Source organism: Halichoerus grypus, chromosome 5 (genome assembly GCF_964656455.1).
Source record: "Halichoerus grypus chromosome 5, mHalGry1.hap1.1, whole genome shotgun sequence".
Taxonomy (NCBI): domain Eukaryota; kingdom Metazoa; phylum Chordata; class Mammalia; order Carnivora; family Phocidae; genus Halichoerus; species Halichoerus grypus.
The window spans coordinates 155,076,627-155,104,552 of record NC_135716.1 but is presented as its reverse complement, the minus strand read 5'-3'; the positions used below and the strand labels follow the sequence as shown (position 1 = coordinate 155,104,552).

The 27,926-nt window shown below is 42.5% G+C and overlaps 2 protein-coding genes across 7 annotated transcripts; one reads left to right on the top strand and one right to left on the bottom strand.

The window, feature by feature from the left end:
• Positions 1-240: 240 nt before the first annotated feature.
• Positions 241-23,761, bottom strand: ZMYND12 (zinc finger MYND-type containing 12). 2 transcript variants are annotated; one of them, XM_036079220.2, is made up of 8 exons: positions 23,490-23,761; positions 14,446-14,587; positions 13,115-13,286; positions 6,211-6,380; positions 3,551-3,673; positions 3,204-3,315; positions 1,741-1,886; positions 241-584 (listed from the first exon to the last, which is right to left on the bottom strand). In XM_036079220.2, exons 1-8 carry the CDS (start codon positions 23,597-23,599, stop codon positions 459-461), a joined length of 1,101 nt encoding a protein of 366 aa, XP_035935113.1. In that variant the 5' UTR covers positions 23,600-23,761; the 3' UTR covers positions 241-458. The 2 variants fall into 2 exon arrangements, with proteins under 2 accessions (XP_035935113.1, XP_035935115.1); XM_036079222.2 differs by having other exon boundaries at positions 23,079-23,629.
• Positions 23,762-24,090: 329 nt separating this feature from the next.
• On the top strand, positions 24,091-27,501 carry PPCS (phosphopantothenoylcysteine synthetase). 5 transcript variants are annotated; one of them, XM_036079226.2, is made up of 3 exons: positions 24,091-24,222; positions 24,837-24,940; positions 26,663-27,501. In XM_036079226.2, the coding sequence occupies exons 2-3, from the start codon at positions 24,848-24,850 to the stop codon at positions 26,981-26,983; spliced, it is 414 nt and encodes a 137-aa protein (XP_035935119.1). In that variant the 5' UTR covers positions 24,091-24,222; positions 24,837-24,847; the 3' UTR covers positions 26,984-27,501. The 5 variants fall into 5 exon arrangements, with proteins under 5 accessions (XP_035935119.1, XP_035935117.1, XP_035935118.1 ...); XM_036079224.2 differs by having other exon boundaries at positions 24,160-24,667; XM_036079225.2 differs by lacking the exons at positions 24,091-24,222; positions 24,837-24,940 and adding an exon at positions 24,389-24,667.
• Positions 27,502-27,926: the final 425 nt, after the last annotated feature.

Below are 27,926 nucleotides of genomic sequence, written 5' to 3'. Positions count from 1 at the left end.
ATTTAAATCACAATCTACCTCACATTAATGCTAACTTAATTCCAGTAGAATGGGAAAACTTTGCTCCAATATAACTGTATCCCCCACACCCTTCTTTGGCAAAGGCCTACAAAATGTGTCACTGGGTGGCTTCTGGTAAACATGATAAACTATTTGTGGTTTAATTACAAGTACCGTATTAATGAGCTGACAACACATTACTCAAAGTCATACAAAGTCACAGGAAGCCAAGTGCAAAAGTCATGATAAAGATCAGTTTTACTGATGTCTATGCCTAAAGCTCTACATTTCCTCACATATTCTGTGCAAGAATAAAAACATGGCTACATGTGCAGGCCCAGGGGAAAAGGAGGGGAACTTCAGCAAGTCGTAGTACCTCAAAGCAGTTGTGCAAGCTGGAATATATTAGACATTCAGTAGCCCCTTGAACAGCCCCCTGATGCCGAGTTCATGGGTCACTAAGTAATGGGGTGAGCTTCTTCAGCTGAGATAAGACTTAGTAGTTCTTCAATGGTGTTTTGTTCATGGACACTGAGATGCTGTTCTTTGGCTAGATTGAAGGCTCTCATGGCATATTCTTGTGCCTGGAATAGAATTGCAGTTACAAAAAGAAATTGTCATAGGAGAGCTTTATGTGGGGAAGCCCCATCTCTGCTCAACCCAGAAACACGGGAAAGGACCTCTCCGCTTCTCATACCAGCCACCGAGCTCTTGTTGGAAATTTGGGAACACCCACCGGGTCCTTACAGCTAGCCACACATGTGCTGGGTGGGGCATGGGGGACCAGAAAAACCCACCTGGCTTGACAAAGTAAGTAAAAATTAGTACACCTTCTTAGCAGAGTGAGATCTCTATGGGATCTTCGTCAGGACCCTCTGAACCAACCCTGGGAGACAGAGAGGTGATAGGGGTCATCCTGGGGGCCATGTGGTCCAGAGTTTTCACTTGGACAGAGGTCTCACAGGACATCATGGGACAGTCTCTGGGTTGGCTCTTCTTTCCCTCCCTTCTTCTCCCTCCCTTCCTTACTTCCTCCCTTCCAATAAATATTTATTTAAAGATTTTATTCACTTATTTGACAGAGAGAGAGAAAGAGCGCAAGCAGGGGGAGCAGCAGGCCTCCCGAGGAGCAGGGAGCCCGATGCAGGACTCGATCCCAGGACCCCAGGATCATGACCTGAGCCGAAGGTAGACGCTTAACCAACTGAACCACCCAGGCATCCCAGGAAATCCTAAATTTTCTATGACACCCACACAGAAAGGCCTCCTCCGTCAGGCCTCCCTCCCTCTCTCTCTCCTTGCCTGCTTTTCTTTTTCTTTGCAGCACTATTCACTATCTGAAATTATATTACGCATTAAGTGTTTCCTTGTTTATTGTGACTTCCTCTCCTCCAAAAGAAATTGGGCAAACAATGGACCCTCTCTGTGCCTCAGTTTCCTTATTTGTAAAGTGGGAATAATACAATACCTACTTCATGAAATTGGCCTGACAATTACACAGGAGAGTTCATGTGAAGTACTTAGGCTAGTGATGGGCATGTCCCTAGGGAAGAAGACAATGCAATTCCCTGATGCAGGTTGGACTCCACAAATGAGAAACATCTCGAGCATCCAGACTGTTTTGAAGTGAGGGCTTACTCAGAGGGCAAAAGCCAGTGTAACTGGGCAAAACACAGCCAAATTCAACTAGAGGAATTTCTACCCCCATTTTAGACATGGTGCTTTTCTGGGGAAACTTGCCTTTGAAGAATTCATCATCAGGTAGTAAAGCATGAACAGGGTTTTCAGAACAAAGATAGTTTTCTGGGGGGCTGTGTTAGATGTAGATTCTCGAATGTTCCAGATTGAAGTCAGGATCTGAATGGCTTCTGCTTCCTGGGCTTCATCTGCAATGGAAAGGAAGGAAGTTGGAACAAAGCCACAGGCCCTGGGAGCTGCAGAGTCTCCCCTCAAGGGTGAGCACTGAGCTGTCAGGGCACCGGCCTGCGGCACAAAGCAAACAGCAGGAAGCCCGGCAGTTCCAGGCAGACCCCCACAGGTCTCAAGGTAGCTACGGTTTCTCTCGTTCAGAGTCCTGAACTCTTGATTTCTTAGGCCTCCAAAGCAGGAAGCTGTCATAGTGGGACTCCTTGGGTCCCACTCAGCTTCAGCTGGAGAGCAAGAGCCCCCGGGATTTCTGGCAGCCAGCAGCTCAATCCTCTCCCAAATCTAAGGGTGCTTGAGCACCTTGGACTTTCTGCTTCCCACAAGTGAGTCTGTCTACTCTTCCTCCCAGCAGCTTTGGGTCTTACTCTAGTGACCCTTTATTGTCTTATTATGAGTTATTTGGGGCAGGTGCTTATAAGCACTCTTTACATACTATGCTTAGAGAAAAAGACAGAAAGGACATACACCATAACGCTAAGGTTGGCTGCCTTTGGATTCCTATGATTTCCAAGTTTTCTGCTTTAACATAAACCACTTTTATAATGAAAGAAAACTCAGTAAAGCTATTCATTTTTTAAAATCTTGGCTCAAGACCTCTCCTCCAAAAAGTCTTCCCTCTTCAACACCATCCAACTGTCCTCACCTCTTCCTTCTGGGACTCATCTTATAATATGATGTGTACTTGTAGGAACTTCCTTTTATTTCATCTAGGGTCTATCCCATCAACCACACTGTATGTGTCTTTGGGCAGAAACTAGGTCCTCTGTCCATTTTTATTATATCTTAGAGGGCATGATGCTGTGCAGCGCCACCCAGCACTCACCCTTTGCTGAGTCTGGGGACAGAGACATGGATGACACTCAGCTCTGCCACTGAGAAGCTCACTGTCCAATAAAGGAAGAGGAGAAGGCACCAGAATAAATGAGCAGTGTGACTTCTTCAGAGAGTTTACCCTGGTTTATGTGCCTTAGAGGGATAACACATCAGAAATGGAGGCTCTGCAGAGATCACGGGGGGCTCTGGTAGGTCTTTCTCTCTCCAGATCTGTCCCTTATGAGCCCCGGAAAGGCTGTGTGTGGTGCCAGGGCTCTGAATTCTTCCCAGCACTGGTGGAATCTCTTTGATTCCCCCATCTCGGTGTCCTCATCAGCAAAATACAGAAGATGGCACTGATGTGCTCCATGACAGGGACAGTGGCTCTTCCTCGTGGGGACAAGGCCTATGGATTAGGAGGGGTGAAGTCACTGCTCTGCTTTCCAGGGAGAGCTGCCACTTACCCAAGCCAGTGTCCGTCTCAAATCGTTTGCCCAGTAAGTCTACCTGCTGGATGCGAGCCCGTGAGAGCACTTGGTAGCGATCGTTCAAGTATTTACTCCAGATCGCAGAGACCTGTTGGGAAAGCAGACGCAATCTGAGCAGCAGGCCAGACCTGAGCCGAATCTATTTTGCTAGTGGAGAAACAGGAAGAAAGGAAAGTGAAATATATCATGTATCAGACCATGTGATCTTGGGCAAGTCATTTCATCTCTCTGTGCCTCAAGTTTCTCATGAATAGTCTGGCGACACCAGTCGTAACTTAGAAGGCCGAAGTACCAAGGCTCAACTCCCATATTCCCCAGCTCACCTTGGTGTACAACGTGTCCGCCAGGTCCAACTTTTTAAGGCCATGGAAGATATTAGCCAGGTGGAAGTAGCCCCCTGAGGTCCTGATGTCCTCTGTTCCAAATGCACAACTGGCAAAATAAATCTATAGCAGAAGGAAGAATGGGGTGCTTTAGTTCTCCTTGTAAATTATACATCTGATAAAGAACTTGTACACCCAGAATTTGTAATGAACTTTTAAAACAGCCCAATTAAAACTAAACAATGGGCAAAGGATCTGAATAGACATGTCTCCAGAAAGATACACCAATGGCTAATAACACATGAAGTGATGCTCAACATTATTAGTCATTAAAGAAATGCAAAATAAAATCACAATGAGATACCACTTCACCCGCACTAGGAGGGCTCTAATCAAAGAGGCAGAAAACAAGTGTTGGCGAGGATGGGGAGGAAAACGACCCCTCACACACCGCTGGTGGGAATAGAAAATGATGCAGCCTCTATGAAAAGCAGGTTGGCAGTTCTCAAAAAGTTAAACGGTGAATTACCATATGACCCAGCAGTTCCATTCTTAGACTACACCCAAGAGAAATGAAGGCATGTGTCCACACAAAGACTTGAACACAAATGTTCAGAGCAGCATTAACATAACAGCCAAACAGCAGAGACATCCCCAGTGTTCATCAAGTGATAGATGGCTACACAAATGGTGTATTTCCAGATGATGGATACTACTCAGCAATAGAAGGAATGAAGTATTGATATGACAACATGGATGAGTCTCAAAGTAATTATACTACGTGAGAGAAGTCAGATGAAAAGACCACATATCATTCTGTTTATATTAAATGTCCAGAGAAGGCAAATCTACAGAGACAGAAAGTGGTTGCCTGGGGTGGGGAGTCGGAAGGAGAAATGAATTGCAAATGGGTGTGAGGGGCTTCTGGGAGTGATGGGAATGTTCTAAAACTGGATTGTGCTGATGGTTGCACAACTCTGTAAGTTTACTCCAAATCATTCAATTGTACACTTACAGTGTATGAATTTTATGATATGTATCCATGAAGATATGGATGGGTTTTTTTGTTTGTTTTTTTTTTTTTTGACAGGTAGGCTAAAGAATCTGAGCCTGATCTATTTCTTAACTGTGTGGCCCAGCTCAAGACAGAACCTGTGCCTCTGCTTAATTTGTTGTAAGTGAGAGTACAGAGAGAAAACACAAATGAAGTGTATTAGTCAGTCTCCTAGGTGGAAATAGATGGCACCCTCCAAGTACTTCCTGAAGATAGTTTAATGAAAGGATTATTTGAAGAGACATACAGAGGTTAAAGAACCAACAAGAGCTAATGAAACACCAGGGACTATCAACAGCAAGAAACTATTACTGTCCTGACTCCTGAAAAGAAAGCAAGAAAGCAGGGTCACCAGGACGCCCCCCCCCACCCACCCCCGAGAGCGAGAGCTATGGGAGGAGGCCACCTGCCAGGAGCTGTGGCCCTGGAGGAACACTGCCCCTGCCAGAACTGGGATGGAGCAGAAAGGCAGCAGAGAGAGTAGATACCCAACCTCTATCTCTTCCCAACATCCACTCCTCTGCCATGCCTCTCGCTCTTTAAATCCAACAGAAGCTGGAAAGCAATGGATTCTGGGTTGTGTAGTCCGTAGAGGTCAGCCTCCCAAGGCACAGTACAGCAGAGAATGGATTTAGGGTGAGGGGATATGGAGACTAACCAGCACAAGAATGTTTGCAGTGGATTTATGGACATTGTGCAGTGGAGGCAACCAGAAGGAGGGTTGCCCAGTGGAGAGGCTGAAGAGAGAAATAACTGGTGCTGAGACTGCATCTTGACCTTAACCTCATCCAGATTTCAGGCTCAAGAACTTTTCTCTCTGGGCATATTGTCCACTACTGACATCCTTATAGAAACCTCATTAAATTTTGGAAGAATGGCTCCATCATCACTCTCATCATCATCTTATCTAAGATTTGTATGCAGTTTTATAGTTTATAAAGAACGTTCATATATGAACAGTTCATTTAAACTTAATAACCACACTCTGAAGTAGAAGCATTGATGTTATATGTAAAATGATAGCAAATTGCTGCATATACAGTGTCCTATTATCTCTTCAATGACCCAATGAGACACACACTATTTGATGATTTCTGTCTTACACTTGATGAAAGAGGTGAAATAATGTCCACTATGTCCAAGAGTAGAAGGAAAGCCCTTCTCTTAACCACTGTGCTGTTCTACCTTTATTATCCTCAGAGAAATCGGGCTTGGAGAAGTGACATGACCTGGCCAAGGATGCACAGCCAGGAAGTGGAAAGGCTTGAACTCAGGTTGTTAGAACTGTGTTCTTGCTAATATCTCACCAGTCAGTTGTCAACAGAAAGTTTTAGAGAAATGTTCAGTGAAAAAAGAACAAACAAGGGTGCCTGGGTGGCTCAGTGAGTTAAGTGTCTGCCTTTGGCTCAGGTTATGATCCCAGAGTCCCGGGATTGAGCCCCACATCGGGCTCCCTCCTTAGTGGGGAGTCTGCTTCTCCCTCTGCCCCTCACCCCACTCGTGCTCTCTCTCAAATAAATAAAATCTTTAAAAAAAAAAAAGAACAAACAAAACTAAGCATAGCTGTTCTCAGAAACATTCAGGTGTTATAATTTAACTTGTTTACATCATTGGCCAGATGATAACGGGCTTCCTCATAGTTTTCCTTAGCTATATAGAGAAGTCCCAGGTTCCGATGCAGTAAAGAGTGGGTGGCATAACGACATTCAGTTGATTTGAGGACTGTCCACTGGGCTTGGGATAGATATTCCTCAGCTTGGACAATCTGGCCTAGACCTGTCCAAAAGAAGTAAAGAAGGTTATAATTCATATTCTGGCCAGAGGACACATGATGAAATGTGAGTCAGTGCCCATTCACTCATTTTTTTATTGACTCAAACATTTATTGACATATAAGAACTTGCACATAAACATTCATAGCAGCCTCACCATAATAGCCAAAAAATAGAAACAACCTAAATGCTCATCAACTGATGAGTAGATACACAAAATGTGGTCTGTCCATATCCATGAGTGGAATATTATCCAGTCACAGAAAGGAATAAAGTACTGACATATGCTACAACATGGATAAACCTTGAAGACATTTCACTAAGTGAAAGAAGCCAGACATAAAATGTCACATATTGTATGATTCCATTGATATGAAATGTCCAGAATAGGCAAATCCATAGAGACAGAAGAATGATGGCCAGGGACTGTGGGGAGGGAGAATGGAGTGTGACTACTAATATGGGTATGGGGGTCCATTCTGGGATGACTAAAATGTTCTGTAGTTAGATGTAGTGATGGTTGCACAATCTTGTGAATATACTAAAATCACTGAATTGTACTTTAAAAGAGTGAAGTTTATGTATGTGAACTGTATCTGTTAAAAATATATGTATATGTATACTTAATATTTTTTATGTACCAGGCCTTGTGTTGAGAGATGAGGATTCCAAGATGAATCAAAGCCATTGCCCTTGAAAAATTTACAGCTGGGTTCAGGGAATGCATGGGTGACAATATATTTCTAACACAGTATATAAATGCAGCAATAGTAACATCATAAGGTTTGGAAGTGGCAGAGAGTAGCAGGTGTTTAATTCTTATGGATGGGGTGGAGAGGGACAATGGAATGGGGTGAGGCGAGGTCAGTGCTATGGACCGAATGTTGTATCCCCCCAAAACACATAGTTCAAGCCCTAATCCCCAAAGTGATGGTATTTGGAAGTGGGGCGTCATTTGGTCATGAGAGTGGAGCCCTATGAATGGGATTAGTGTCATAAAAGAAGAGATACAAGAGGGGTGACCCCTCTCTCTGCCATAGGAAGATAAATGAGAAAGTGCCTGTCTCCAAGCCCAGAAGTGGGCCCTCACCAGACACCGAATCTGCTGATAACTTGATCTTAGACTTCCAGCCTCCAGAACTGTGAGAAATAACTGTTTATTGTTTAAGCCATTCAGTCTGTGGTATTCGTTATAGCAGCTGAACTAAGATAGGAAAATCTGAGCTGAGTTTTGAGGATGAGTAGAAGTTTTCCTGACAAATAAGGGAGGGCGGGCACCTGGGCAGAGGTAACACAGATGCAGAACCATGGAGATGTGAAATAGTGGGCTGTGTGTGGAGAACCATATATGGGTCTGGGATACCGGAGCCCAAAGTGTGAGGGATCAAGTGGCAGGAAATGAGGCTAAAGAGGTAGTCAGGGGACAGGTCATGGAGGGCTGGAGGACTTAGTAAGTTGCGCCAGGGAGCTGGATGCATGTGGATAAAAACTGGAGGATTTCCAGAAAGGGAGAGAGAGTTGGGATTTCGATTTAGAAGGATCCCCAGGAGCCAGGGTCGGGGAGGGACGAGAGGGGAGGAAGTAGAGTGAAAGACTCACTAGAGGACTTTGGAAATAGTTCAGGCAAGGACTGATAAGAGCCTCAACTAAGGCAGTGAGTGAAGATGGAGCAGATACCTAAGAGACATTTAGGAGCTAGAATGGACAACACACGGTTACTAAGTAAAAGGCACCTTATTTCTAATATTCAGATACTGCTGACACTTAAAACTTCTTGTTTGGTTGTGAAGATGCATAAAAGCTTCCTGCTTCCCTGCTTGCCTCCTAGGGAGGCTGTCAGACCTGGATAGAAAACTACTCTGCCAGCCTTCTGCGGAGCAGGAGGTATGCTCTCGGTGCGAGGCATTTCCTGTGATGGGTGCTGCAGCAGAAATGGTGCCAGGAAAGGTCAGGGGACGAGGACACAAACCCCTCATAAGTCAATCTTCTGTTCTGCTTGTCCTTCCTCCCAGGCCTCGCTCATATGCAGGCATTACTTATTCTAGCGGTAATCATAGGTCACTGAATTAAAGGAGAGCTGAAGAAGCAATCGAAGGGAGGAAACACGGAACTTCTCTTGACTGAAGTTCAAACTAAAATGGGAAAATACTAGATTAGAAGAGGCGGAGGCCCGGGATCCTGGCTCATGCGAACATGGCAAGTCACATCTTCCATCTGGATTTTCTCTATAAAATAAGAGCTTTAGACTGAGCAAATGCCTCTTAGCAAAGGTTATTTAGATGGGGAGAAAACTGGCAGAGGGCACTTACATATACTGGAAACCTTTCATCTTCATCGTGTAGTTTCCCTTCAAGAAGGCAATGCCAAAGAAGGAAGGCCCCAAGGCCAAGCTGAACCAGCAACTAAAGAAGCATCCCAAAGTACTTGGGAGAAAAAAAAACTTGAGCCCCCAAATCCAGAGAGTGGGTATAGTGAGGTAGGAGGAATGCGCTGCTCCCAGCAGGTCGAACTGAGACTGGCTGGTGAGTGGGTAAGTTTAGGCATGCCTTCTTCTACATAGTGTTTGCCTCGACAAGTGTAGGGATGGAGTGGATGTACTAGATACACAAAGTTGCTGAAGGAAGTTAGACTATCCTAAAGGGTCCTGTCACTAGCGTATGGAAGAGAAAGAGAAAGAATAGCCAGTTAAGGAGTAAGGGCTCTTGTCTGCAGGGTGAGACAAAAGGCCTACTTTGGGCTAGCGGCTGATCTGAGAGACATCAAGGGGGAAGATTTTGGAAGGTTAGATGACGAAAGTAAAGGAGCACAGAACAAAGCAGTCATAGATAATCATCTGTGAGGCTGGGAGGCACCCAGGGGAAGGAAAGGGAATTCACATTTACTGAGGGCCTGCTATTTGCTGTATGCACAGTATGCTAGGCCATTTGCATCTGTGATCTAACTCTGCCAACAACCCTGTGAAATAAATATCCGAGGAGGACTATACAGAGGAGGAAACTTCATTCATTCATTCAACCACACATTCATTTAATTTAGAACCTCTATCACTTTGCTAGATGCTCAGTGCATACTAGTGAATGAAACAGACATGATCTCTGACCACAAGGGGCATATAATAAAGGGAACTAGATACACAATAAACAAAGAAAAATAAAATGCTATGAAGGAAATGAACAGAACACAGTCTTCCAAAAAAGCAGGAAGAAACCTACCTTGATTGGATGATTAGAGAACCCTTTCTGAGAAGGTGATATTTAAGCAGATACCTGATGACTGAAAAGAAACCAGCTATATATAAGGGAGAAAAAAGCATTCCAGGCAGAAGGAAGAGTATGTGTAAGAGCCCTTAGTAAGAAGCTTGATACCTAGCATCACTCAACCAGTAAAGAAAGAGTTGGAGGGGTCCCTGGGTGGCTCAGTTGGTGAAGCATCCAACTCTTGATTCCAGCTCAGGTCATGATCTCAGGGTTTTGAGATAGAGCCCTCTGTTGGGCTCTGCACTCAGCAGGAAGTCTACTTGAAGATTCTCTCCCTCTGCCCTTTCCCCCACTTGTGTGTGCACGCGTGCACTCATGCTCTCTCTCTAAAGTAAGTAAATAAATTAAAAAAAAAAAAGAGTTGGAATTTGAACCCAGGTTCCCTGATTCCAAAGTGCTGACTAGAGTGGGGGAAGATGAGTAAGGTGGCTCTTTGAAGTGTTACTGAAAATATCATCTCTAGTTGATTAAAATTCCAAAGTTTTACCAAAAAGAAAAGAAAAGAAAAAAGAAAAGGCTAAATACCTGTTATTCTTTCCACTCCAGTCTGGCGGAATCTCTTAGATGAGAAAGAGACATGTGCACAAGGAATGTAATTTATTTAGACTTTCAAAAAGGTTGGCAAGGTTTCAAAGACAGGGGGAGGTATAATGAGAACTTCCATTTAGACGGAACTTTCCAGCTTGCAAAGCACTCTCATGTTCATTACACACAAACTCATTTAATCCTCAAAACAATCCTGTGAAGGGGACTCAGATTCACCAAATGCTTTCACAGCGCCCACCAGATGTCAGGTTCTCTGAGAGCAGTTTTTGAGGACCTCCTCTGTGCTAAGTGCTGTTCTGGGTATGAAGACACTCTGATAAATAAGAATAGGGACATTTCCAGTTCTTCCTGAGCTTATAGTCTAGTGGGAAAGAGAAACTTAAATTAAGTAATCTTATCAATGGATATATAATTATTAGTAGTATTTTGGGTTTTTAAAAAGATTTTATTTATTTAATTTTAGAGAGAGCTTGCGTGCAAGATGGGGGAGGGGCAGAGGGAGATGGAGTGGGGATGAATTTCAAGCAGATTCCCTGCTGACTGCAGAGCCTGATGCAGGGCTCAATCTCACGACCCTGAGATCATGACCTGAGCCCAAATTAAGTCGGGAAAAATCCCAAAATCCCACAGCTAGTAAGTGTCAGAAATGCACAGAATCTGGGCTGTATTTCCTTGTCCAGTGCTCTTCCCAGTAGTTTTTGTGGAGGGACAGGCTGGAGTGGGGAGCCAGACCTGAGAGGGGTGAGAAAGGCATTCTTGCAGTTATGTGGCCTCATATGGGGGAGTCAGAGCCCAAACCAGTGAGGAGAGGATCCATGCAGAAGAGGCAGCCCTGAATGAGGAGTCAGAGCCCATGGAAGGAGAGAAAGGCATCTGCAAGGGGAAAGAGTAGGGTTGGAAATGGAAGATTGGTTCATACAGGGCAACTGATGAAATATCTAAGTACATTAATGAAAAAGGAAGCCAGAGCCAGCATTCTCACTGTCAGAGAAGAGAACTACAGATGCAGAATGGGAGGAAATCAGACTGAACCCTGTGGTAGCGTTGGGCTGAATTTAGAGGTACTGGTAGGGACTCATAGTCATATCTCTATCTATATATAGAGAGAGTGGGAGAGAATGAATTTAGATGTAATGTATGTATACATTATTATGTTTATACATATTCCCTAACTCTGTCCACCAAGAAGGCATAGGAGCAACCCTACCTCAATAGCAACGCATACGTCTAGTGCACAACTCTTGCCTTCTGAATTCCAGTTTTCACTAAAAAAAAAATCAAGGCTCCTTGGAGGTATGTTCCAGAAAGCAGGAAGGTGATCGAAGAACAATGGGGATGTGTCAAGGAGACATGGAAGCCAGTTTAAATGGGCTGCCACTTGCCAAATCAGGAATAGCCTAAGCACCAAATTACGATAGAAACAGATTATTAATCCATTGACTAGAACAGGGAAGCAAGAGTTCATACTGATATAAATAAATGAATATATTGAAAGTCTGATGGAATGGGATATTTATATAGTTTCAGAATGCCTCCCCATAAAATACTTATTAATTGCGAAAAGGAGGAAGAATATACAAAGAAGAAGCCTGGCAGATATCACCTTAGCAAAGTAACTTAAATGGGTGGCATCAGGAATGGAACAAACTGAAAACATGTGCCAACTTGCAGGATGAGGTGCGAACAACACAGTGGCACTCCCATGACACTCCTGCCAAAGACACATCACCTGAGTCCAGTCGTGAGGAGACGTCAGAGAAACCCAAATTGAGGGATGTTTTATACAACACTTGGCCTTTAATCTTAAAAGTGTCAGAGTCATACAAGTCAAGGAAAGATTGAGAATCTATTCCAGGATGAAGGAGACTAAAAACACATGGCAACAAAATGAAAAGTGTGATTTTGGACTGTATCGTTCTGCTGTTGAGGTGTAATTGGGACGACTGGAGAAACGTGAACTAGATGATAGTAGACGACGGTTGTATGGTGGATATGAAGGAGAACGTCTAGGAAATGCATCAGGCAAGCAACTTACTCTCACGTAGCTCAGGGGAAAAGAGGTTCTTTGTACTGTATTTCCAACAGTTTTGCTTTTTAGAAGTTTGCTTCTTAAAAAAAATAGTGGCTATCAAGATGGATAAAGTGGTTGGACAGTAACTAAAACACTGCAGATGCTCAAAAATGTTAATTCCCCTCCAAGATGCTAATTCTCTTCTTGTAGCAACCACCATGTGGGGTGGAGCTCTGCTGAGTCTCTGCTCCCCACTCTCATCCACGGCATGAGAGATACGGTTCTTCTTCCCTCTCCCATCCACAGGGGCAGGTTCCTATACTCCTGTTTGAGCCACGTGACCCTGACACAAAGGTAGATAAAGGTAAATACCACACTCAAGCTGAGTCAACACAACTCTCTCTTCTAGGAATTTAACACTGGAAATCAGATGCTAATTGTTTCTACTATCCTCCTTAAACCTGGAGGAACATGGAAATTCCATGGAAATTCAGCTACATCTGATATTTTGGGGTAGCTGTCTTTGTGGTAGGCATAGGGCAGAAAAATCTGGTCTGCAGAGATGGTAAATAAAGCAGATGCAGAGATAGAAGCAGAGACAAGACACAAGGCCCAAGAGAGAAAATTTGTTACAACATTCTGATTCTAGGACTTCATGAAGCCTCAATTCCCCTGGGACACTCCAGTGTCCGAATAAATGTCCTCCTTTTGCTTAGGCCAGCTAGAGTGGATTTCTGTCAGAAGTAGCCAAAAGTTGATGACATCTGCTTCCCCACCTTGTGCCAAACTTTACAGCAACACTGCTCTTTTATAAAAGGTATCTTGGTGCCACTGCCAAGGCTGTACCCTTTGGCCACTGATTGAACCCAATTTAGTACTCCTTAAGGGCCCTGGGGCGGGGGGGTCTCAAGTCAATTCACTTACCAAGGCTCGCCTCGGCCAACAGCAGGTAAGCAGGCACAAGCTCTACTGAACTCAGGCCGTGCACATTCATGCGGAAGCGAAGCGAGTGCAAAGCTGCTGGAACAGCAGCTTCATGTTTTCCTTCAAAGAGGTATTTCTGGGCTACGGTGTAGCAGAATTCAATCAAATGCTTCTGTGGAAGAAAAAACTAGACCATCTGAGAGAGTCTAAAGGTAAAAGGCAATGGTGGATATAGGTACACCTGGGTAAGGCCACTATCTAATGAACTGGTTGAGGGCACCTAGTTAACCTGCTTGTATTAAGGTGGACATGAGACCCAAAATAGGTGATATAAAAAGGGAAACCTGATTGTGAGTTCCTCGAGGTCCAAGAATAAGTGTCTTTTCACCTTGGTTCATTATCAGCATAAAGGAGTGCTCCGTATAAAGTTATTAAATAAATATTATTCTTGTGTTTATAATAAAATTGTAGTTTAGCAAACCATCATGTCTCCGGACATTCTAAAACTTTCTGACTTTCTATTTGAGTCATAATTTTGAGAGAAACATCTTATCTTTCCTTCTGGAGTTATCCTGCTTAGTGAGTATCAGAAATAACTTAAATTCTGCATTGTTCCAAAGCCCTCCTCAAAGTGCCACAACATTTAAATTGATGAATCTGGTGTTCTGAGATTTATGGCTTATAAAACCCTAACTTTTTAAGAATAATTGAGATGCTATCAATGCCATAATAGAAGTTTTTAAATCTCCTTTATGAATTCACCAGTGTATTCATACACCATTTTTTTGACCTCCTACTATGTACCTATGCTCTTATCAACATACTGGGCATATATGGATGCTATGGCTGAATTTTGTTCCCCTCGCAACTCATATGTTGAAGCCCTAAGCCCTAGTACCTAGAGAATGTGACTGCATTTGGAGACAGAGGCTTACAGAGGTGATTAAGTTAAAATGAGGCCATTAGGGTGGCCCCTGATCCAATTTTACTGGTGTCCTTATAACAGGAAGAAATTTGGAAAACACCAGGGATGCACGTGCCCCCAGGAAACCACACCTGCTGACACCTACCCTTGATCTTGGACTTCGAAGTTCCAGAATTGCGAGAAAAACCACTTCTGTCGTTTAAGCCACCTAGTGTGCGGTGTTTTGTTAGCCCTGGGAACCTAATACAGTGGGTATTCAGCAACTATGTGGAGAACAACTGACTGAGGACATAAAGTCATAAAACGAAGTCTCTGTCCTCAAAGAGGCTCCAGTCTGGGGATCCCTTTGTCCTGGGTGGTCTTGCGGAGCCTGTGAGCTAAGCCTGTAGCCCCCCACAGGACCCACCTGCCGCTGCCGCAGCTGCTGCAGCCCATGCCGCCGCTCCTCCTCTGAATTGTAGAAGGGCATGGAAGTGCGCAGCGGAATCAGCAGCTGACATATCTTCTCGTGGATGCTGCTCCAGTCCGCTCTTTGATGAACCACACCACTGACAATGAAAACACGGACTTCATTATCTTTCCCCTTGGCCTGGCCGAAGATTCTAGTGGCCCCACTTACTGGCCTCACCCTAAAAACTAGAAAAGGAAGCCCAACACATATCAGGCAGGGAACCCAAAGCCATTTCTTTTCTTTTCTTTTTTTTCTTAAAGATTTTTATTTATTTATTTGACAGAGAGAGACACAGCGAGAGCGGGAACACAAGCAGGGGGAGTGGGAGAGGGAGAAGCAGGCTTCCCGTGGAGCAGGGAGCCAGATGTGGGGCTCGATCCCAGGACACTGGGATCATGACCGAAGGCAGATGCTTAACGACTGAGCCACCCAGGCGCCCCACAAAGCCATTCTTAACACAAATCTCTTTTCTTCCATGTGGTTATGTGGTGGTGTACCCATTAGTGGGAGTGGGAAGCTGTTGTTTCTTCAGGCACAGGTCACATTCCGAAGTCACGAAGTCACGTGGTGATGCTGTGGCTGATCTGCTCTTCTGCTTCGTTAATAACATTTTTCTAAGGCCATTTTCAGAATATCTGAACATCAAAGCTGATGTTTGTGAGGGTCTTTTTCTTGGGGAAGGGAAAGGAATTTCCATTTGCTGAGGCTCTAGGAGACGCTCTAGGAGACTGTGTTGCGTGGCTCCGGAGAGCACCACTGACATTGTCTTCTGTGTTCCAGGGGGCACACTCACACGAACACACTAGGGACGGTCCCCAATCCCAGTGGTGCAGCAGGTGCTTTTGCTAGTAACTAACTTTTTGAGAACAAAACAAAAGCTATTATTTCAAAGATAAGGAAGCATAGGAGTGGAGAGCTTAAGTAGTTACTCTAAGCCTATACTCCAGAGCCAGCTGATTTTTAGCTCTCCAGAGGGAAGCACTGTGACAGTTTGGTAGAAAGCTTTTCTGAGTTTTACATACAGATTTAGTATTTTTGAACACTTAATTGGACAGGACCGCAGTCCTACAGAGAATCCACTCCCATTCCTTAAATAATTGCCTCTATGACTGATTCCCAAATCTATTACCTGCTTCTGACCCTTTCTCCAATTATTTTTTTTACACTTTTAAATTGATATATAACTCACATACAATAGAAAATTCACCATTTTAAAGTATAAATCCAGTGGTTTTTAGTATATTCACAAGGTCATAAAACCATCACCCTATCTAACTCCAGAACAATTTCATCACTCAAAAAAGAAACTCCATTTGCTCTAGTTGGTTCTCTCATTCTTTTCTCCACCCACTGGTGCCCAGAAACCATGAATCTACTTTCTCTATGTATTTGCCTGATGAGGATGTTACATATAAATGGAAACAGACAACATGTGACTTTTTGTGTCTGGTTTCTTACACTTAGCATAATGTTTTCAAAGTTCATCCCATTTCATCGCATTTATCAATATTGTATTCCTTTGTACGACTGAATAAATATTCCACTGTATAGCTGTATCACTTTTAATGTTTATCCATTCATCAGTCAGTGAACATGTGGGTTGTTTCTACATTTTGGCTATTATGAATAATGCCGCTTTGAACATTTGTGTATAAATTTTTGTGTGAACACATGTTTTCAATTCTTTTAAGTATATACCTAAGAATGGAATTGTTGGGTCATATAGTAACTCTATGTTTAACTTTTTGAGGACTGCCAAACTGTTTTCCACAGAGGCTGTACCATTTTACAGCCCAGCAGCAATACGGGAGGGGTTCACTTTTTCTAGATCTTTGGCACCACTTATTCTCTTTTTTTTTACTACAGCCATTTTAGTGTGTGTGAAGTGGTATCTCATTGTGGTTTTATTTTGCATTTCCTTAACAACTAATAACGTTCAGCATCATTTCATGTGCGTATTGGCCATTTGTATATCTTCTTTGGAGAATTGTTTATTCAAATCTTCCGTCCATTTTTAAACTGGGTCTTTTATCTTCTTATTGTTGAGTTTTAAGAGTCCTTTACATACTCTAGATATAAAATCCTTATCTGATATATGATTTGTAAATATTTTCTCCCATTCTGCGGGTTGTCTTTTCACTTTCTTGATAGTGTTCTCTGATGCACAGAAGTTTTAAATTTGGGTGGAGTCCAACTAATCTATTTTTTCTTTGGATCCTTGTGGTTTTGGTATCATATCTAAACTGTTGCCTAATCCCAAATCACACAGATTTCCAACTATGTTTCCTTCTGAAAGTTTTATGTTTTTAGCTCTTATATTTAGCTCTTTTTGTCTATGGTGTAAGGTAGGGGTCCAAATTCATTCTTTTGCACGTGGCTATGCAGTTATCCCAGCATCATCTAGAAAGGACCATTCTTTCACCAGTTGAGTGGTCTTGGCAACCTTGCTGAAAACCAATTGACCATAAATGTACATACTTATTTCTGGACTCTCAATTCTAGTCCATTCATCTATATTCTATCCTTATGCCACTACCACACTGTCTTCATTACTGCAGCTTTGTAGTAAAATTTGAAATTGAAAAGTATCAGTCCTCCAGCTTTGTTCTTTTAAAAGACTTTTTAGCTATTCTGGGTACTTCGCATTTTCATTTAAATTTTAGGATCAGTGTGTCCATTTGTACAAAAATGACAGAATTTTGATAGGGATTGCATTGAATCAATAGATCAGTTTGAAGTGTAATTATCTTAATAATATTAAATCTTCTAAACTATGAATATGGAATATCTTTCCATTTATGTAGGTCTTTCTTTCATAAATGTTTTTTAGTTTTCAGTGTGTAAGTCTTGCCCTTCTTTGGTTAAATTTCTTTCTTTTTTGATGCTACTGTAAATGGAATGGCTTTCCTAATTTCATTTTCAGATTGTTCATTGCTAGCATGTATAAATACAACTGATTTTTGCACATTGATCTTGTATTCTGTAACCTTGCTGAATTCATTTATTGGCTCTAATAGTTTGTTGTGGGTTTTTTTGTAGGTTCTTTAGGGATTTCTCTCTAGAAGATCATGTCATCACCAAATAGATGTACTTTTACTCCTTTTCCAAGCTGGATGTCTTTTATTTCATTGTCCTGCCTAATTGCCCCAACTAGCATTTTTAGAAAAATGTTGAATAGAAGTGATGAAAGCAACATTCTTGTCTTATTCCTGCTTTTGGGGCGGGGGGAAAGCCTTCAGTCTTTGATCACTAAATATGATGTTAGCTTTGTGTTTCTCTATAGGTCACGAAAGTTCCTTTCTTTCCCTAATTTGTTGTTTTTATCACAAAGGTTATTGGATTTTATCAAATGCTTTTTCTGTATCTATTGAGATTATCATGCGGTTTTTGTCTTCTCTTCTGTTAAGATGATGTCTTAAATTGATATTAGTATGTTGAGACAACGTTGAATTCCTGGGAGAAATGCCACTTGGTCATGATGTATAATCCTTTTTATATGCTGCTGGATTTGGTTTACTAGTATTTTGTTGAGGATTTTTTGCATCCATATTCATGAGGGATAGTGATCTGTAGTTTTCTTGTAATATTTTTGTCTGGTTTGGCATTACAATAACACTGGCCTTTTAAAATGAGTTGGGGACTTCTTCTTCCTCTTCTATTTTTTTGGAAGAGTTTTTGAAGAATTGGTATTAATTCTTTTTAAAGTATTTGATAGAGGGGTGCCTGGGTGGCTCAGTCAGTTGAGCATCTGCCTTCGGCTCGGGTCGTGGTCCCAGGGTCCTGGGATCGAGACCCGCATCGGGCTCCCTGCTCGGCGGGAAGCCTGCTTCTCCCACTCCCACTCCCCCTATGTGTTCCCTCTCTCGCTGTCTGTCAAATAAATAAATAAAATCTTTAAAAAAAAAAGTATTTGATAGAATTCACCAGTGAATTCATTTGGTCCTGGGCTTTTCTCTGTGGGAAATTTTTGATTGCTAGCTAAATCTCTTTAGTTATATACTCAGATATTTTTTCTCGAGTCAGTTTTGTAGTTTGTGTCTTATTTGGAATATATTTCATTTAGGTTTTCTGATTTGTTGGTGTACAATTGTACATAGAATTCTCTTATAATCTCTTATTTCTGCAAAGTTGCTAGCAATGTCCCCACTTTCATTTCTGACTAGTAGTAATTTGGGTGTTCTGTTCCTGGTCAATCTAGCTAAAGGTTTGTCAATTTTGTTAATCTTTTTAAAAAACCAGCTTTTGGTTTTGTTGATTCTCTATTGCTTTTCTATTCTCTATTTCATTTATCTCTGCTCTAATCTTTAATATTTTCCTCCTTCCACTAGCTTTGGATTGAGTTTGCTTTTCTTTTGCTAGTTTCTAAGCGGAAGGCTAGGTTATTGATTTGAGATCTTCCTTCTTTTATAATGTATGTGTTTACAGCTAGAAATTTCCCTCTGAGTACTGCTTTCACTGCATCCTGTAAGTTTTAATATTTGTGTTTTTGTTCTCATTTCATCTCAAAGCATTTTCTAATTTCCCTTGTGATTTCTTCTTTGACCCACTGGTTGTTTAAGACTATTATTTCCATACATTCATAAATTCCTCGTTTCCTTCTGTTATTGCTTAATGTCATTCCACTGCGGTTACAGAACATACTTTGTATAATTTCAATCCTTATAAATTTATTGAGACTTGCTTTATGGTCTAACACATGGTCTATCCTGGAGAATGTTCTATATGTGCTCGAGAAGAATGTATATTCTGCTGTTGGTGGTGGTGTTATCTATAGATGTCTGTTAGGTTTAGTTGGTTTCTAGTGTTGTTCAAGCCTTGTATTGCCTTGCTAATCTCCTGTTCATCACTGACAGTGGAAAATTGAAGTGTCCAACTATTATTTATTTCTCCCTTCAATCTGACAGTTACTACTTCATGCATTTTGAGTCTCTGTTGTTGGATACATAAATCATGAATTTTTGCATTTTTATCGCCTATTGTATATTTTTACTCAACTGTGACTAAGCTCACTGTTTGATTCCAATTATACATATTCTAAAACTGGTAACAATAACCTAGCACAGGGTCAGCAGTTTTTCTGTAAAGGGCCTTATAGTAAATATTTTAGGCTTTGAGACCTACATGGTCTCTGTTGCAAAAATTCAACTCTTTTGTTGTAGCAGAAAAGCAGTCATAGACAACATATAGCTTTGTTCAAGTACTCTCTCTCCTTCCTTCTTCTGGGACAACAGAAATGCAATAAAGTATTTTCTTTACAAACTGCAACTGTATGATATGAAATGATAAAAGCATTAAAAATTTTTTATAGGGAATTATTGTAAACAAATCAATAAAAGCACTCAACAGCCAGGATATAGAAATAGTTGAATTCCATAGGGTATTTATTAAATAGGGGCTTCTTGAGTAATTGTGTGAGCAATGGAAATATTAATTTACTTAACTACCTAGACTTTTGTTCCACTGAGAGCATTTGACATATCTTGCTTTTCCAAATAAAATGAGCTTTATTTATATATTCATGAACTCTTTCCTTATTCGTCTGTCTCACCCATAACACCCAACACAGGATCATGCATAAAGAAGGAGTTGAAAATTATATTTTCAATTAGGGCTCACAATCAAGTAGCCTGTAAGCCAGATGTGCTTTGTTTGGCCATTATCCTGTTTTTAAAACTGAATTTAGATGTCATTAGGCAAGACATTCATTCTGCAGTTTACCACAGATCCTACTGTCTCCTACTATTGAATACCACTTCACTGCTGTTCTCTCTTCCTGGCCAGTGAAAGCATTTTAATTTGTGCTCCATATGTTCAATAAAAGGAAAACTTATTTCAAATTACTCTTATCTATATGCTATGATTTGCTCACCTATAGTGAGCCTCTTTTACTATCTGTAATGTTTCAGTGTGCACTTTAATAAAACTGTCCTTTCTTACAAATATTCAATTCCCTAGGAACATTCTCACAACCCAATACAGAAGAATATGTGCAAGATTACACAGAGTGTATAAAACAGATGTATGTATAGGAAAAGAACATAAGGAAATTGATCAAAATGTCAGGTTATTAATCTCTGGGTTGTGAGATTATGGATTATTTCTCTTCTTTATTTTTTATATTTTCAAGTTTTCTACAGTGAGCATGAGTTATATTTACAATTGGGAAAAAACTCTTTTGCAGCAAAAGAAAAAAAAAACTTTCAGAAATTCGAGTTGACTGGCCTTCCTGCTCCTTAAATTGGAATAAGGAGAAAGAATATTTATTGAGTGCCAACTTGGTCTTAGGCATGATGCTACATGCTTTACATTCAACCACAAAAACCCTGTGAGGGAGGAGTATTAAAGCCCCCATTTCTGAGATACAGAACAATTACTTCAGTTTTATTTTATGGAAAAATCTTGAAATTTCCAGGACACAAGCATATAGAAATCTGGAGAAAAGAGGCAGGTGGGCTGGAGGGAGAGAAGAAGGCCTTAAAGAGAATTAAAGGCAGTGAAAGAGAAGAAAGGAAATAATGGTGGATAAGGGCATAGGAAATAATAATTTATTCATGCATTCATCAAATATTTAGTTTCAACTATTTCAAGACACTTTGCAGGAGACTGTAGGGTATATACAGATGGGTTTGACACAAATCAAAAGATAGCATATGTATGACAGTCCTATCCGTATTCAACATAACATCCGGCATTAATGGAACATAAGAAAATTGACATAACACACTTGCCGACAACTGAAATGAAGAAGGGAAATAAGAGTCAAGTGAAGAGTAGAGAGTGACTACAAAGTGAGTTGAGAGGATGAACGCATTACTGCTGGCTGCAGGGATGAAGGCAAGAGGGAAAGAGGTAGATGCTCATATCAGCCAAAGGACTCTAATCTCTTCCCTGAGTGCCAGGCCTGTACTTGAAGTTGTTCACTAGCCATCTCTCCCAAGTGACTTGAAGGCCCTCAAACTCTGTGTCCCCAACCCAATCCATCACCCACCACCACCTCCCTCTATGTTAATAGGTTTACTATCCATTCAGAAGTTCGCTTATGCAACAAATGATCACTGAATGTCTGGTATATGCGACCAGTAGGTTCAGTAAAAGACACAGATATTAAGTAAAGACAAAATACAATACAAAAGTACAGGAAAAACGAAGAAAAAGGTGAGACAGAAAAATAAGAGAGGAGTATTTTCAGAAAGACCTCTCTGAAGAAATAACATTTCTGAGAACTAAAGGATGAGAGGGCCCTAGGAAGATCTGTGGTTGAAATGGAGGTTCCCAGCAGTGGGGACAGCCTAGGCAAAGAAACTGAACGAGGAAAGGACTTAGCAAATCATAACTGAAAGAAAACCTCTGTAATTACATCAAGGAAAAGAGGGGGTGAGCGTGGTGGGAAATGAAGGTAGATAGCTGACCAGGGCTTTGTAGTTTCTGCTACAAATTCTGAATTGTAGTCTAAATGCAATGAAGAAACAGCAATGAAAACACATGCCATCCCTCCCTTCACGGGATATACAGACCTAGTGAGGAATACAGACTATTAAACAACTAATTTCAATCTGTGTCATAAGTTTTAGGATAGGGAATATATAGAGTGCTGTGAGAGCACTGAGGAGGGACACCTAATTCAGTCTGAGGAGGTATATTCACTCTCCACTGGGACCATTGCAACAAATTCTCAATCAGTTATGCAGCCTCCAGGGTCTACCTTCCAATTTACCTTCCACACTGCTACCTGTCATCTTTCCTTAACACAAGTGAGACCTGGTCAAAACCATCCATGACCTCCCAGAGGATAAATTCCAAACTTCTTGATCTCATGTCACCATTTCGCCCTAACCTCTATCTTCTTGGTTTAAACTCCTCCTCCTACCTATCGCAATGGTTTTTAAACTTTCTTTTTAGTAAGAAATATATTTTATCATTACACACACACATATCCACATAAAACACTAGAAAGTTTCAAGAAACAATTCAAGTAAGATTACTTTGATACTATTTTATTCTTTTTTCCCTAAAATGTTTGTTGATTTATTCATGACCTGCTAATGGGTCTAGTCTGCAGTTTGAAAATCAGTGACTGCTTCGTCCACTACTACCTTCTCTACTCAGCTCTGAACAAACTGTTCTTTCACCCTTTACCCAAGTAGATAGACCCAGATGCCAGGAGTACCCTGTCCTTCTGTCTTCCTTCTTCATTCACCTAGCAATTTCCTACTGACCTTTCAAGAGTCATCGCAAACATTATTTATTCAGAGAAACCTTTCCAGATATTGCCCCAGGCTTCCATCCTTAGAGGTCCCAGGAAATAGCACACCCTAAGTGACAGTACTTGTCATGCAGGGTCTATTATAATGACTTTTCAAAAACAAGTTAGTCTGCTCTGGACTAGGTTTCTGGACATCAGCAACCGAGTTGTTTTATCTCAGGTCCAACATAGGGTCTAATGGGAAGCAAAGGTCAGGGGATGTTACGTTGAATAAATGAAAACTCACCTCATTTTCTACTACCCTCCCCACACTCTCACCACCTTGGCTGTGCACTTCTTTCTATTCCTCAAGCACACCACAGTCTTTCCTCTCTCAGAGCCTTACTTTTCCTCAGCATTTCCACAGCAGACTGCTCCTACTTTATCTTCAAATCCTTAGGAGGGCATCTGTCCAACCTCTCATCACATTTCCTTTGTCTTTATGGCATTAATGACTCTCTGAAATTATCTTGTTTTCTTTTTGTTTGTTTGTTTACTTATCTATCTTCCGCACTGATTATGTTAGCTTCTTTAAGGGGCACAGTCCACCAAGTATCCCCCAGTAACTCAGGCTGCTAGAACAATGCATAGCGCACAGTAGGCGGGCAACAAAACCTCTGGTGACGAACGAGGGAGTGGGAGAGGAGGCAGACACAGAAGGCTTAGCGACCTGTCTCGAAGCCGCCTTGACTGTTCCCTGGCAGAGCCGGTGCTACGGCTTACGTAAGGCACCCAAGTGCCACATTTCAGGGCCTACCAGTAATAAGTGACCGTGCAGGCCGTGCACACTCGCTCGGCCGGGGCCTCGCACACCTCGCAGCAGAGCCGGCGCCCCTTGGGCACCGCCAGCGGGTAGATAATGTCCATGTTGCAGCCAGCAGTGTCGGTCTCCAGGACGGTTGCCCGGCGAGGACACGCTGGACGCCGGCGTCACGTGACCGCCATCGGGCAGCCTCGTTCCCAGGATTTCAAGCGCAGGGGGAGGGGCGTGGCTCCACTGACATCTAGAGTGTATTTGTGGGGTTAAAAAAAACACCACCACAAAACTCCTCCTCGTTGGTCCCGAAGGTTAAATGGCCGGGCAGTCTGACTCCAGTGGAATCTAAGTCCAGAAAGGCCGATACGGTGGCCGGTGAGAGGCAAAAACGGCCAGTTCTTTACCCGAGTAGGAAACGAACATGAGGGGAGGTGGCCCTTCCAGATGCCTGCCCAGCCGACAGCTCTAGCCAGCTCAGGGTCACCTCTGCGAGGCTGTGGGGCAGAAACGGCACGCAACTCCACACGAGGAGAAAGACGGCGCCGGCGTGCGGCGTGAAGGGGAAAGGTCGCCCCCTCACTAGTGCGGCTGCGCGGGGACCGGGATCCCGGCAGGGGCGCGGCGCCGGCGGCAGTGGAGCGTGCGCGAGTGCGGGCGCGCCCCGGGACTGATGGCGGAAGTGGATCTGGTCGCCGAGTTTCCCAAACCTGCGGATGCTGCGCGCTACGCCGAGGTTATGGCTCGCTTCGCCGCCAGGCTGGGCGCGCAGGGCCGGCGGGTGGTGTTGATCACGTCCGGCGGTACCAAAGTTCCTCTGGAAGCCCGGCCAGTGCGCTTCCTGGACAACTTCAGCAGCGGGCGGCGCGGGGCTACCTCGGCCGAGGCCTTCCTGGCCGCGGGTTACGGGGTCCTGTTTCTGTACCGCGCTCGTTCCGCCTTCCCCTTTGCCCACCGCTTCCCGCCCCAGACCTGGCTGTCGGCGCTGCGGCCCTGCGGCGCAGCCCCTTCGGGTTTGCTGAGCCTGGAGGCCGAGGAGAATGCACTTCCGGGCTTCGCGGCGGCTCTGCGGAGCTACCAGGAGGCTGCGGCTGCCGGCACCTTCCTGGCCGTGGAGTTCACCACTTTGGCGGACTATTTGCATCTGCTGCAGGCTGCGGCCCAGGCGCTCAATCCGCTGGGTGCGTGCGCTTAGGAGTTCAGGCTTTCCTGCAGGCAGAGCCTTTCTCCCCAGACACTTTCCCCCTCACCTTTTCATTATCCGCAGTCTAACAGCCGGGGAGCCTGAGTTGAAAGGAGCTGATCCCATATCCCACTCCGATTTATTACACCCTGTGCTTCTCTCTGCAGGCTCTTCTGCGATGTTTTACCTGGCTGCGGCCGTGTCAGATTTCTATGTTCCTGTCTCAGAAATGCCTGAACACAAGATCCAGTCATCTAGGGGCCCACTGCAGGTGATGGGCGCTTCTCTTCCAGAGATCTGATCCCCTATAATCAATCTTGGGTTAATTCCCTCTTGATCTGGAGATGGCCTTTCTGCATTCCGTATGGGATAGGCACTAGGGACACAGAGATGAATAAGACACCGCCCTCCCTCAAGAACCTCACAATCTAGTGAGGGAGCTGGACACAGACATAATTACAGTACAAAGTGATAAATGCTCTAGTAGAGGTACGTACAAAGTGAAGTCAGAGCATGGGGTGAGTGAATCTTGGGGAAGTCAAGGAAGGCTTCCTGGAGGAGATGACATAAATTGGGTTTTAAAATATGAACAGAGAGTATAGCAGACAAAGTAGGGAAGGTACAGATAGAGTACAAATTGGAGTTTGGAAATGAGCAGTGTGATGTGAACTGAAGTTGTTTGGTAAGGTTGGAGAGCAAGGAGAGTGGGGCGCAAGGTGGGCGGGCAGACCGAAGAGAGTTTATTTCATAGAAGATTTTGTATTCCTTCTTAAGGAGCTTGGACTTTATCCTGTGGAGCTAAGGCAAACAAGTAGGAGAATGAGATAAAGTTTTTGTTTGAAAAGACCGTTCCGGCATCAGTATGAAAGGTGAATTAGAGAGAGTAGCGGGTGTAGGTTAGATGACGAAGATTGCTGTAGTTTAAGGAAAGGGTATGGGGTGGCTAGTGGTTGAGATGTTGAGGTGATCTGGCATCCTGGAACCCGAGAGAATTCTTAATCATTTATGATTCAAGAAGAATTTAAATAGGAGAAACTACCTGTGGGACACTTGCTGACTTTGTAGGATACTTCATTTGTTCATTTTTTCAATAAATATTTATTGAGTACCTACTATATGCCAAGTACTGTAGTAGGACCTGGAGATAAAGCAGTGCAAAGAAACATACTGTGCCCTTGTGTTGCTTACACTCTTCAGAGACCATAAATAAGTCATATGCATACTATGTTAGGTAGTGAAAAATGCTAAGCAGAAAAATTAAGTGGGGAATGGGAATATAATCCCTATCACACTTGCTAACTTTCTGAAATCCTGATAATTATCATAGTAATTTCACACTTTTAAAATTCTGGGAGCTTTAGTTTATCCTCTATTTTTTAGTTCTTTCTTGGAAGTACACAAACCAACTCAACATTCTTAGAAGGGATCAAGAATGGTATAGTAGGGGTTTTGATCAAGTGAAAATAAAGAAAATCAGTTCATTTTCTTCAGTGCTAAGCTGTGTAATGAGTGACAGTTTTTAAACAGAATCAAATAGCCATTCTACTGGTGCAAGGAATATTTTAGGCTAAGAGATTTAAAAACCCAACGTTAATTAAACTTCTGCCAAAGTTACATTTGTGTTACAGATTTGCGTGAATAGGTTTGTTTATTTGAGTGTTTGGTTTAAAATAAGGGGAATGTTTAAGAAAATATAATGCTGTTTTTCAGAGCTCTGTTAATGGTGATGAGGGTGGTAGGGCAAGGTTAACTCATAAGACATGATTTGTCTGAGAATTTGTATGATGCCTTGGAATTAGGAATCCTTATGAACCCTACAGAGCCAAGGCTCAAACTAAGCATTTAAAATGCTCTGAAAAGTTTGACAGTGAGAAATCCCACTCAAATTGACATAGCCAAAAATCTGAGTCCCTGATTCCTTAGTTTCCCATGAGACTGACCTGGTAGATATTGACCTTTGTTTGCTTATTAAGCTTTTCTTTTTCCAATACAGATAACAATGAAGATGGTGCCAAAAATGCTTTCTCCTTTGGTTAAAGACTGGGCTCCCAAAGCATTTATAATTTCCTTTAAGTTGGAGACTGACCCTTCCATCGTAATTGATCGTGCACGGAATGCTTTGGAAGTTTATCGACATCAAGTGGTGGTGGCCAATAGCCTTGAGTCACGACGGTCCTCTGTGGTTATTTTAACGAAAGACTCAGAAACCAAGATATTGCTGTCAGAGGAAGAAGTAGAAAAAGGCATAGATATAGAAGAGAAGATAGTGGGTGATCTTCAGTCTCGACACACAGCTTTTATACATGACAACTGAAGTAAAAAAGCCTTTGTAGGATCAAAAATTGTTCAGTGGATCAGGGCTCTTGTAACTGGTAAAAACAAATCCTTTGCTTTCATAAAGACAAAAAATGAAGGGAAAAAACAGTGAGTGGTATGCAGGTGAATATAGTTTGGTATTTGTCTTTTAAAGATCATTTCATACTCAATAAAAATGAAAACAAAAGCAAAGCACTTATGACCAAGCCACCTGACACACTCATCTGATTATCACCTGGATTTTGAAAATGAACATGAGCTGTTCCTCACCTTTAAAAAAAAGAGCTTATTGGGAATTATATTCCTCAGCATATACATGTGAGGCCTGAATATCAACCTTCATAATATGAGGATTATGGATGCATGAATGGCCATGCCTTAAAGATCAAATATTTCTTGATGCCTACTATGTGGTAGGCCCTGAGGATTATGAGGATTAAAAAGATGAATAAATATGTCTCTGGGAAATGGATGTATGAAAAATAAAGTGCAATAAAGTGTGTGCCCAAAAGCCAACATGATGGAAATGATGTTTTTTGGAAATTTATCCAAGGTGGGAGTACAAGAGAAGGACACCTAAGATAGATAGCCTGTAGAATGATGAGCTTCCCAGTACATTTACTTTTTGCTCCTTTTCCTAGGTTGACTCTCTATTTGAGTTAACAGTTTACCTTTCAAATATTTTAGAACTGTTCTTAAGGGAAACTTGACTTCTACCTGGGGCCAGGAAGGGGCCTATTAGTGATTTCTACCCTGAGGGAAGCTTTACTATGTGGTAAGGAGTGGGGGCTTCGGAGCCATCTCAGCCAAGTTTGACTCTTTGAGCTGTGTCACCTGTTACCTTTGTAAGCTTAGACCCTTGACTTAATCTCAAGTTCCTCATTTATAAAATAGAGATAATAAATCTCTCTGCTGAATAATGCCCTTTTTTGTGAGGAGTA

Bases quoted from the DNA above. Each gene is read 5' to 3' on its own strand.
- ZMYND12 (XM_036079220.2), bottom strand. From the start codon at position 23,599: ATGGACATTATCTACCCGCTGGCGGTGCCCAAGGGGCGCCGGCTCTGC. The intron at 13,287-14,445 runs GTGGGTCCTGTG...TTTCTTCCACAG, and splicing joins AGCAGCTGCGGCAGCGGCAG to AAGCATTTGATTGAATTCTG. The intron at 3,316-3,550 runs GTGAGCTGGGGA...CTTTCCCAACAG, and splicing joins CGGACACGTTGTACACCAAG to GTCTCTGCGATCTGGAGTAA.
- PPCS (XM_036079224.2), top strand. From the start codon at position 24,160: ATGGCGGAAGTGGATCTGGTCGCCGAGTTTCCCAAACCTGCGGATGCT. The intron at 24,668-24,836 runs GTGCGTGCGCTT...TTCTCTCTGCAG, and splicing joins CCAGGCGCTCAATCCGCTGG to GCTCTTCTGCGATGTTTTAC. The intron at 24,941-26,662 runs GTGATGGGCGCT...TTTCCAATACAG, and splicing joins CATCTAGGGGCCCACTGCAG to ATAACAATGAAGATGGTGCC.